Source organism: Canis lupus, chromosome 8 (genome assembly GCF_003254725.2).
Source record: "Canis lupus dingo isolate Sandy chromosome 8, ASM325472v2, whole genome shotgun sequence".
Taxonomy (NCBI): Eukaryota; Metazoa; Chordata; class Mammalia; order Carnivora; family Canidae; genus Canis; species Canis lupus.
Window position 1 is genome coordinate 2,648,670 of NC_064250.1, and position 12,084 is coordinate 2,660,753.

Here is a 12,084-nt window from a genome sequence, read left to right on the forward strand (position 1 = left end):
ATTACATCTTCACAAAAACAATTTACCAGCTCCTTCTCTTCTTGATTTTTATCTCAGAACTAGTTATAGTTCTGATATCTCTTTTTAGGTGGCACTATAACCAAACTTTTATTCTCTGAAGCAAAAGACAAAAAGCATTGATAAAATTTGAGCGAGACACAAGCAACGGCCCACCTGACATACCATTTCCTGTTGTGGAGCAGTGATGTCACCGAGCACCAAATCCAAGATTCAAATCAGAACAAAAGAATGTTTCACCTTGCAGGAGAGAGCTGCCAGCATGGCTTGCCCTGGTTTGCTGTGGGCACTTGTGGTTTCCACCTATCTTGGTAAGGAAGGCACATATTTTTGCTTTTACCACTATCCAACAGGACTGGGAATTGGAAAGATTAGTAACTCAGGCATCTTAGCTCCTCTTTGGTTCTGGCTATGGGGGCCAAAGAAGCAGATGGATATTGCCTGAAGTTTGATAAGAAAAGAAAGATGATTGGGGAATGGGATCAGCTTGTGAGTCTGCCTGCCTTATCTGTCTGGTGTCATGCCCTCTCCTCTTTCCCACAGGATCCAGTATGGCCCAGAAGGTCACTCAGACTCAACCAGAAATGTTTGTTCAGGAGACAGAGACTGTGATCCTGCACTGCACGTATGACACTAGCAACAGTGATTATTATTTGTTCTGGTACAAACAGCCTCCCAGCAGGGAGATGATTCTCATTATTCGCCAAGAAGTTTATAGACAAGATAATGCAACAAATAATCGCTTCTCTGTGAACTTCCAGAAAGGAAATAAATCCTTCAGTCTCAAGATCTCAGACTCTCGGCTGGAGGATGCTGCAATGTATTTCTGTGTTCTTGCAGGAGCACAATGACAAGAGCAGCAGGGAGAGACTTACAGAAACCTCAGACCTCAGTGTCAGTGGTGGGTGGGGGTGGGAGTGTCAGGCAAGGGAAGGAGGTATGGTTGGGGTACCAGGAACAAAGAGAGGAAACCATTGACTTCTCTGGAGAAAAAAAATACTACTCTATAGGACTGAAGGAAACACAGAAAGGATGTCAATAAGCTGTAGTTCTCAAAATAATAATAGAAATAATGAACATACACAATGTGTTACAGTCTCTCAGAGTATCTTCACATGTATTTGCTCCATTTAACCTTGAGGGTCTCGTGTGTTTACAGGACAAGGCAGATATTCTATCCAGTAACTCCCAATGTTAGAACCAAAGCTACATTCTAGAATTGTGCCTTAACCTTTTCACAGTGTATGTCACTCGGATTGCTATCCATCTGCACATCCCATCATATCCAATATTAAATTTCCTATTTTCCCCACAAATCTTATTGGGGTTTTTATTATTATTTTTCCTCCTTTGCTTCTCTCAAGATTCAGGCACACGATAAAAACCTGCTGCTGCTGAGTTTGAAGAGTTTCTCTACCCTCCACATTCCAGACTAGGCTATCTGATTCTTTTTGCATGTGCAACACCTTATTTCTTTCTAAGTATAAAACTGCGAAAAACTGCATCACGTCTATTGCATTGTTTCCCATTTGATCTATCAGCCATCCTCCCTGACTAGAACCTAATTTCATCTTGTATGTCTTAAATGTCCTTAATGCACCACTGGTCCAACCTAAGAAGATGAGGAAAGAGAACAAACATGTGTCAAATAGAATTTCACATGCTGCTAACACTAAACAGCAGATGCTTAAGAAAATGAGAAAAAAAGACTAACTTTTGGTAATGCTATCACCACTTCTGATGAGGCAACATGGGAGGAAGTGGACCATTCAGAAGACCCAGTCTAAAATCACCAGAGTCACCAATCCATGTGCTCTGAGATGTGGGGGTGTCTGGACCTGGAGAAGAGTCCATCTTGCTTATGCTAAAGAAAAAAAAAGCAGTGTGATGGAAATAGTAATGCCAACTTTTCTTTTTATGTCCATGATTCCAACTCAATATATAATGTTTACTGTTAAAACCCCTTGCAGAGTATTTAATTCCATCTGCCCACCTCAAGTGAGTGGAAGAGAGTTGGATAAGATACTCCATGGCTGAAATCATTCAGTCCACTAAGTGGGTTCCGAAGCTAAGGGCAAAGGTGCGTTTAGTTTAGAAGGAGTAGCAGAAGTTACTGGAGCTGGGAGAGGCCAAGGGGAGCCAAAATCAGATTGTTGAATAACAACCAACACCAAACGTTCACAGGAACACCTTGTCACCCCTTAGTTATCAGTCCTTGCATGAGGGACTCAGTACCCAGACTGAAACTGGAGCCAGAGCTGGTGATATGTTCTGGGATTTCTTGTGCCTTCTCTATAGTCTTTTTTTTTCTTTTTTTTTAATAAATTTATTTTTATTGGTGTTCCATTTGTCAACATACAGAATAACACCCAGTGCTCATCCCATCAAGTGCCCACCTCAGTGCCCGCCACCCAGTCACCCCCACCCCCCCACCCACCTCCCCTTCCACCACCCCTAGTTCATTTCCCAGAGTTAGGAGTCTTTCATGTTCTGTCTCCCTTTCTGATATTTCCCACTTATTTTTTCCCCTTTCCCCTTTATTCCCTTTCACTATTTTTTATATTCCCCAAATGAATGAGACCATATAATGTTTGTCCTTCTCCGATTGACTGATTTCACTCAGCATAATACCCTCCAGTTCCATCCACGTCGAAGCAAATGGTGGGTATTTGTCGTTTCTAATGGCTGAGGAATATTCCAGTGTATATATAAACCACATCTTCTTTATCCATTCATCTCTCTACAGTCTTCTTCAAGAAGATCTCTACTGGCTGCCTTAGGCCAGGGCCCCATAGCAAAGGGTCCCACTCATAGTCCTATGGAACAACTTGGAGTTGTCTGGAACACCTCCCCTTTAGTTTCACATGCTGGAGCCCGAGGGCAAATCATGCTTCCCATGTGCCCCAAATTCCATCCATTCTGACCACTCACAGTAATCACAGTTCTTCTGGCCTTATCTCTCAGAACACCACAACTCAGCCCCGGCTCACACACTGGGGTCTCCACTGTCTGGAAACTCAGTGGACATATCACTTCTCATACAAATCACATAACTCTGGGCCCTTCAAGTTTGACCCTCTCCCATAGTCCTCAGGTCCATGTAGTCATCATTACTTACAGACTCAGGCTAGTGGTCACGTTTTCTGTCAAAGGTTGCTTCTTCTTCCCAACCTTACTGGTAGAGCCGTCACAGAACTCCTCTCAGATGAATTAATTAATGTCTTCTAGCCAGTCTCCATCTTCAGATGTACCGCCCTTAACACGTTGCTTCACACAGCCACCAAGATGACTTTCCTGCAACAGGAATCACATCATGTACCTTGCCCCTTCAATAAAGCCCCATTTCCCACAGAAGGAGCCTGTGACCAGTCAGCAGGTAAGTGCCATCACACCAGAGACCACCACTATATCCCCAGCACTTACCATGTCTATGGGGTACAGGGTCAAGAACTACCGGGGTGCTTGGCTGGCTCAGTCGGTAGAGCACGCGACCCTTGATCTCTGAATACGTTCAAGCCCCACATTGGGTATAGAGATTATCTAAAATTAAAATCTTAAAAAAACAATTACTGACTAACGGGGTTAATTCATCCCCAGTTTAGCCATCAGCCTTGATAGTTGCTACCCTTAGCACCTGCAATTGCTTCTTGCCTCTGTGCTTTTGTGGACACAGGCCCCTCAATATGGAATGCCCTTCCCCACTCAGCCACATCACTATATTTCAAGATGCTCTCAAGTGTCCCAAACTTCTCCAAGCCCTTGTCCCCATCTTGCCCAGGTAGCACTGATCATTTTCTCTTTTGTACCTTAGGGTTTTTACCCTAAGTCTATTTCTAATGCAGAAAATCTAAAACTTTATGGGACTTACATGTATTTCTTACTGTATCCCCACTAGCGTGCAAGCTTTAGCTATCAGAGACTGAGTTTTATTCATTTCAAAGGCAACAGTACCTACAACATTCCTTCATTCATAAATATGATTTTTAAGTTATTCTGAGTGAAACTAATTAATTGATGGCATTTTCCTCATTAAACATGATCAAACAAAAGTTGATCTGAGCTAACTAAAGGAAATAGACCACATAGTATACAGAAAATTAATAGTAATGACAATATTATATTAATAATAAAAGTAGTAGCTAATACTTACTGCATACATATAAGTGCCCCAAATTCTGATAGGTGAAGAATATGGATTTTTTAAAAGATTTTATTTATTTATTTATGAGAGACACAGAGAAAGAGGGAGAGACACAGGTAGAGGGAGAGTCAGGCTCCATGCAGGGAGCCCGATGCGGGACTCAATCCCAGAACTCCGGGATCATGTCGAGCCAAAGGCAGACACTCAACCGCTGAGCCACCCAGGTGTCACCAGAATATGGATTATTTCAGTTAGTAGTTTCAATAAATCTATGCTGTAGTAATTATTGATAACCCTATTTTGTATGAAGAAATTAAACTTCAAAGAAGCTAACTTGCCTAGAATAACACCTTGTGTGTATGGTTCATAAATCACAGGACCCTCTGCCTCCCCAGAGTGGCAAATGCTATAGCCTCTCAATCTTATTAATTTGATAGATACATAGATGTATTATGAGAAAGAAAAAGAAAGAAAGAAAGAAAGAAAGAAAGAAAGAAAGAAAGAAAGAAAGAAAGAAGAAAGATCCATAATAGTGCTTTAATGTGCATACACTTGTAACCTGTTCTCACTTTTTCTAGGTTGTAATTGCATATGATCTGATTTCATTTTTTTTATCTAATTTCATTTACCTTTGCTAGTGAAGCTGAAAGTAGAATTAACAATATTACTATTATTGTGTTTTTACATAGAGAATTTGTGCTTTAATATTACTTTATAATTATTTTGTTCGGGAATTTTCAATATTTTAAACCTCTCCAATGTATTTTGCAATAGCATATTAAATTTATTTATTTTTATTTTTTTATTTTATAAATTTATTTTTTATTGGTGTTCAATTTGCCAACATATAGAATAACACCCACATATTAAATTTAAAACACAGTTTTCGGCATAGGTATTAGTAAGTGTTCCAAGTGTCATATTGTGTCATTCAGTGAGGAATGCAGCTAATACAATTTCTTTAACCTTTCCCAATTATCACAGGAAAACCCTTTTTTTGTAACTTTTGAAACTGTTTTCATATGATTGAATGTTGCTGTGAACGCTCTTTTTCGATTTTTTCCTCTAGTAAAAAATTAATATATTCTAAATACTTTCGCACATAAACAGACAGTTTTTCCATTGCATGAGTTCCCGTGGCTATAAAATTTTACATCTTTTGGATACTCCTTAGTTTACTCAGTCAGTCACTTTTGCGGGTGAGCATAAGTATATTGTTACCAAACCAGGGCTATTGTAAGTAATATTTAGGTATTAAAGAAAAATATTTGTACATACATCTGTACATAAGTAAGAAAGAGCCCAGGGTCAAAAATAACTGAAACGAAAAAAAAAAAAATGTGTTGGCTAAAAAATTGAAAAACCTGAGATGACTACTTACTTTTTTTTTTTTTTTTTTTTTGACTACTTACTTCTTCAAGAAGTCTGGATCCAAATGCTCAAATTACATCACCCATAACTTGTCTCTCACTGGTCTCTTCTTTATTTTGGCTTTGTTCTGAAATGGGCTCTGGCCATGTGATGGCAGGAACAGCCACAGCAGCCTCAGATTTATAACCTGCTGTATTCATTTCCTACTACTGCTAAAACAAATAACCACAAATTTAGTGGCTTAACCAATAGAAATTTATTATATTATTTCTGTAGGTCAGAAGTCACACCGACCTAAAATCAAGGTGTTGGTGAGGCTGCATTCCTTCTGGAGTCTCAGAGGGAGGTGAGGGAAGAGAGGTAAAACCTTGAGCCTTTTCTCACTTCCAGAGGCTACCACACTCCTGGCTCATGACTGACTTCTGTCTTCAAAGCCAGCACTCCTGCTTCCCTTTTACAAAGACCCTTGTGATTACATTGGGCTCACTCAGATGTTTCAGGATAGTCTCCCTATCTCAATATCCGTAATTCAAACTTTAAAAATCTTTTCTTCGTGTTTTTTCATTAGCCTGCATCAGGTTCTTCTCACCTAGTAGACTAATTGCTATACTATGATATCATATATATTGTGTCTGATGTAGGAAGGATGTTAGGGTTTGAACCCGATGGCCAAGAAAGAATTCTTGAGATGTCTTTGGTGCAAAAAGGTGGTTTTATTAAAGCACGGGGACAGGACCTGTGGGCAGAAGGAGCTGCACTGGGGTCATGAGGAGTAGCCCATTATATACTTTCAAGCTGGGTTAGGGATAGCATAAGCTTCCCAGGTATTTCAGAAGCAAGGTTTCCCAGACCCTGAGGGAGCTAGCTATTGTTAAGAAAAGGTCATTGGTTGGTCATATGCTTGGGGATGATTGCCAACATGTATTTTGGGGAGTAGAAATAAAGGAAGTTTCCAAAGGAAATTTTATATGTTAAAATACACTTACAGAATCCTGGAGGTTGGGCTAAGATTGCCTTTTGCCCTTAGCAAAGTATTAACGTTGAGGTAACTAAGTCCCTAGAGGAATGTCACTCTGCCTGTTTCTTTCTTTTTTTTTTTTAATAAACTTTTTTTAATTTTTATTTATTTATAATAGTCACAGAGAGAGAGAGAGAGAGAGAGGCAGAGACACAGGCAGAGGGAGAAGCAGGCTCCATGCACCGGGAGCCCGACGTGGGACTGGATCCTGGGTCTCCAGGATCGCGCCCTGGGCCAAAAGCAGGTGCTAAACCGCTGCGCCACCCAGGGATCCCTCTCTGCCTGTTTCAAGAACTTGTCAATGGGCTGTAAGAAGTAAGGAAATTTGATAATTTTTCTTCTGACTTTGTTTCCCACATCAGTGTTTCCTTCTAGGCGGGGATGATATTAAAAACTATTAGTCTAATATTTAACAACCTATTTGGATTTAGTCTGAATATCAGAATGGACATAGGTTGGGAGGAGACCATCATAGTGTTAGAACAGAGTCCTGGTGGGGACCCCTTACTATGCTGGGCATTTACTCTTTGCATTGAAAGGTCCAACCCTTGGGATGCCTGGGTGGCTCAGCAGTTGAGTGCTTCCCAACAGCCCAGAGCATGATCCTGGAGTCCTGGGATCAAGTCCCACATTGGGCTTCCTGCATGGAGCCTGCTTCTCCCTCTGCCTGTGTCTCTGCCTCTCTCTCTGTCTCTCATGAATAAATAAATAAAACCTTTAAAAAGAAAAAAAAAGGAAAGAAAGAATGGTCCAACTCTCTAATCCTATGGTTGGCTCCACCACCACCACCCCTCTTCCTTAGGTGCTTCCCCAAAGTTGCCTCATTAATATAACAAAAGATATCTCTTTCCCTTTCACCAAATGAAATTCCAAGAGTTTTAGGTGCTCTGTGCCAAAAAAAAAAAAATGGAGATAAAGACCAAATATATATTTCTTATTATAAATCACAAATGTAACATGTGCCTATTATTATCTTAGTCTTTGCTTAAGAACGTAGTCAGAGTAGAATCTTTAGTTATGGAGACTGCATTAGTTAATCCCAATGGATATTTTGCTTCTTACTAATGTGCTTCACTACCACTTGTATGTAGCCTACTTTGGTGGTAAGCAAAAACTGGCAACATGGAGTTTTAATGCACTCTCCCCTAAACTTGGGCTGTTGTTCTTAGGTTTACCATTCTCTTTGGCCACTTTATTCCCACCACCAGGAGTCAGTAATTTTAAATGGATGTTTCAGTCTCTCTACAGGAGGAAACACTTTCTGCTAAGTGGGGAGGCTAAGGCAGATAACCTTAGATACTGTGGAGACAGTATCTCAGAATGACAGCTTGATAATTTATTGCACAGAACGTCTGCAAATTGAGAAGGGTGAGTGCTGTCAGATCTAAAAGTCTGTTGTTCTGTCTTATTTCATTCAGATTCACATTTAAAGTGAAACATTCAAGAAGTTGCATGAATTTCAGTGATATTTTCCACCAGTCTGTAAAAGATATAAATTTAAGGATCGACCGACCAGTGGATTACACATATACGTATACATGGACAGTAATTCTATACATTGAACATCAAAGCATGTTCGTGTTTGTAGGCCAACCAGCACATTAGATAATGGGAGTTAAACTTTGGGAAACTATGCAATCATACATTTTTAAGATCACTTCTAAAATTTTTTATCATTATTTTAAATCTTTAAGTAGCCCTGGAGGTTATAAATTCCACTGTATTATAAATATTGACACTTTCAAATAAAATCATATAATAGTTTTTAAATATATGTGATGAAATCTTAATACTAAAGTGACTTGCTACCCATAAACATCCAATTAAAATTTATGAACAAACTCTTCATTAACAATTGAAGATTTTATGTTGCTCCTTTCTTTACTCAAAATCCTATTTCCATTCAACTTCTGCAGATTGAATATAACTTATTTTTCATTAAAAGTCTTATTGACTCAAAATTTCTACAACAAAAACATGTATGAGATTGAAATTTTTGTTTTAATTTCCTCTGACTATAATACTCCATTATTTTTTTCCAGGTTGAATTGTAAATACAATGACTGATAATGCACATTCGATACACTTAAATATACTACAATTTTAAAAAGATTTTAAACATAAAAGACAAAAACTTCTTTGGAAATGCATTTCTTAATATAATGATAGGGATCTATAATTATTTGATTGAAGGAGGTTTCCCCTACACAAGAAAAAAGTACCCCTTTCCTTAATGCTGTGGAGGCTTTCAAACTGCATAACAAGGCTGCAACAAAAGATTCCTTCTTGTGCCAAGTTGGAGAAGCAGAGTTGTGAAATGAGAGCCACAGTCAAGTTCTCAGGAAGATCATTTTTAAGAAAGTATACATAGGGAAGTCGAGGATCTAGAAATTGATTCCCTTAAAATCTGTGCTGTAGTATGAAGATCACTGCATTAGACTGCTCTAAACATTACTGAATCATTCTCAGACTTCATTCAGTAATGAGGTTTAGGGAAAATCTGCAATCATTTGAAGGAAAGATTCCTAAGTTTCAATAAACCTGATAAATTTCCTAAAATCTGTTTGACATTTCTGGACTGGAAGAATAGCTACTGATGAGTCAGAAAACAGTGGAGATTGAGCTCTTATATTTTGCCCACTGTCGTATACTAGTTGGATATGATTTCAAAGCCACTTGTTTATGACTTAAATAAAGTGGTTTTACTCCACTAGTTTATGACAAAGACCAAAAAATGAACTTGTTTTTAGAAGTAAAGTTGTTTTGATATAAGAATGAAGTGAGTTGTGTCAGGATGTTGTCATTTTATCTGTTATCACCAGTAAGAACTCAGTAGCTCGGCTACTGAGGGACCCCACAGAGGTCTTACCAATAAAAACATATGAAGAAGTAACTGTCAATTGTAGTTATTTAGACTATAATTACAAGAGTTTGTGAGGAGTCTCAGAGTGTTTGGTCTGGGCAAGAGGACTTTGCTGATCTAAAGAGATCTCTGAAAATCTTGGGGCAATTAGCTTCTGCCAAGGTAAACACTCATTTACCAGCAGGGGAGAAAGCCAGACAGTGGCCCCAGGAAGAAGATTATCTTGCCTCTCAACACCAACTCCATTCTTCCCTAGCAACATACTGCAGCAACATGGGACTTCTACTTTGGGGCTTTCAGCTGGACATCAGCTCTCGGTTGACTGAGCCATCTCTCTCAAGTACCAACTCCTACAAAGGTACACTCAACTAAATAGGGACTTTATTCCTTTCATCTCCCCTTGCCTGGAACAATCAGTGTGATCGATCACTGGTTTGGAGTATATTATTTCTTTATTGGCTTATTAGGAGATATTTTCCTGCATGCTATTGGCTTGTGAAATTCCCACAGCGGATCTGCATTAAATACATCGCTGGCAAAGATAAATCAGTCTCTGAGCATAATTTGCCTCCTCCAAACAAAACACACGATGTATCTTTATCTTAGAAAAGGCGGTTTTAAATGCCATGGTCATTCATTAATAACATTGTGAAAGAGGAAGTTGTCCCAATCTTGGGGGAAAAATGATGATTGCTAGATGTTTTTTTCTCTATCATGCAAGAGCATTTTCCGGTAAGAACTTAGCCGACACTCTTGGGGAATGGAACTTTGTTGTCACAGCATATTTACCTAGCAATCCATAACTGAGAAAGTCTCATATGGTGTATACTCCTGTGTATTGGATGTTAACCTACAGAAATAGAAGAGATGTTATAAATTCATAGCCTGGAAAAAAATTAACTTCAAATTCTTGTATTAACTCTACCAATCCTTTATTTTGCTATCTTTACATTTATATCTTTTTCCCTGTAAGTTCTCATGGAATCAGCTATTTTTATTTTTAATGTTCTCTCACCAAGAACTTCAATAAAACTTGGACACAGTCTCATTATTTTTTAGCACATTTAAGGCCATTCTGGCTCTGAATCAGTTAATTACTTCCTAATACCTAAACTATAAAATCTTGATTCCATATACATCTAGATTGGACAGGAAGGTAGATAGTCTTTTTTAAAAATTTTAATTTGAAAAAAAAAATTTTAATTTGATATCCTGACATTTAAAGATTTTTTTGTCAGAGGAAATCCAATGGATCAAATGTCTTGAAACATTCCTAATTATTTTTCAATAGTCTGAATTTAGCAATGAAGATTAACGAAAGTAAATGATTCATTTACAGTAAGAGAGTCAAGTCCCACAGACTGTACCTTTCTCTACAACCACATGGCACATTCTGGTTTTGAACACCAGCTTCACAAAAGCAGAATCTGCAGACATGAGGATTTTGTAAGAAGAAAACTCAAATCCATACCTTCCTTAAAGGGTTTCAGAATTCTAGGCCAGAGTTACCCCTGGAGATGAAGAAAGTCTATCAAATGTCATCGTGAAGTTCTCTCTTACTTGAAATGACCTCACTAATGTTATCCTGATATCCTGAATACAGAAGCTCACCCTGACTCAGCTAAAACATGTGAGGAGTACACTTGTAATGAAATAATTCAAAAGCATGACTTCTCAAAATTCTCCAGATTTTTCTCCTACCTTCTAGCCATCCCTACTTTCTTCTTCCTTTGAAGGCTGTAGCTTCAAGCTCTACCTATTTCTTGAATTCTGGGGTTCCTAATCCCATTACTAAAGGGGAGGGAGCAAAATATGTCACCTCAAAATGTGCAGCTTTAGCATATGGATTATTTTGAGCTGAAGTCAATTAAGATCCAGCAAACTTAAGAAAAACTTTTACCTTCTCCTTAAACTACCTAAAAGAATTTAGATAGGGGGTCTGGCACAAAAGGAGACGAATTACCAGAGACAACTTTTTATCTGAAAAACCCATTTTTATGAGAGGGCAAACATCTAATTTCCAAACATCTGTTCCTCGTATCATCCTGCGAATGCCCCTTCTCCTTGTTAAAGTTCTGAGCCCCTATTCCTTTTCTTAGCTCAAGATGGCACATAAGCCTCAACTGCTTGACTTGTCCTTGAGTCTCCCATCTTTGAGGCTCTCATTCACTCTAAATTAAATTTGCCTTTCTCCTGTTAATCTGTCTTATATCTATTTAATGGTTAGGCCAGCCAAAGAACCTAGAAAGAAAAATGTACTGCCCCTACACTACACATGATTCTAAACCATCTCATCAACTCTTAAATCCTAAACACCTATTAACTGGTCTGTACCAACAAATTGGGGTCTGTAGCCAAGACCCTTACTTCTCAGTACAGACACATCTAGATGCTTCAACTCCAATAGGCTCCAAATTGAGCTCATCTCACCACCATAAGTCCTCCACCTCCAGAGTCCCCATCACAGTGAAGGAAATCATCATTCGATCCAAGATATTTTCTTCACTATAGCCAATTATTGTATAAACACGCAAATGTGATCATTTCACTCATGCTAAAAAAATTAACCAATGACTTCCCATTTTGCACAGGACAAATTCTAAAATCATCACCACAGCTCACAAACCTTCTTCCTTGTCCTGGGCTTACTTCTCTGACCTCTTCTCTCACCTC

General features: G+C 38.7%; 1 gene segment (V, D, J or C); it reads left to right on the forward strand.

Moving 5' to 3' along the window:
- Window positions 1–250: 250 nt before the first annotated feature.
- On the forward strand, window positions 251–869 carry LOC125755641 (T cell receptor alpha variable 38-2/delta variable 8-like). The segment is given in 2 exon segments: window positions 251–329; window positions 562–869. Coding segments are annotated over 2 exon segments (357 nt in total).
- Window positions 870–12,084: the final 11,215 nt, after the last annotated feature.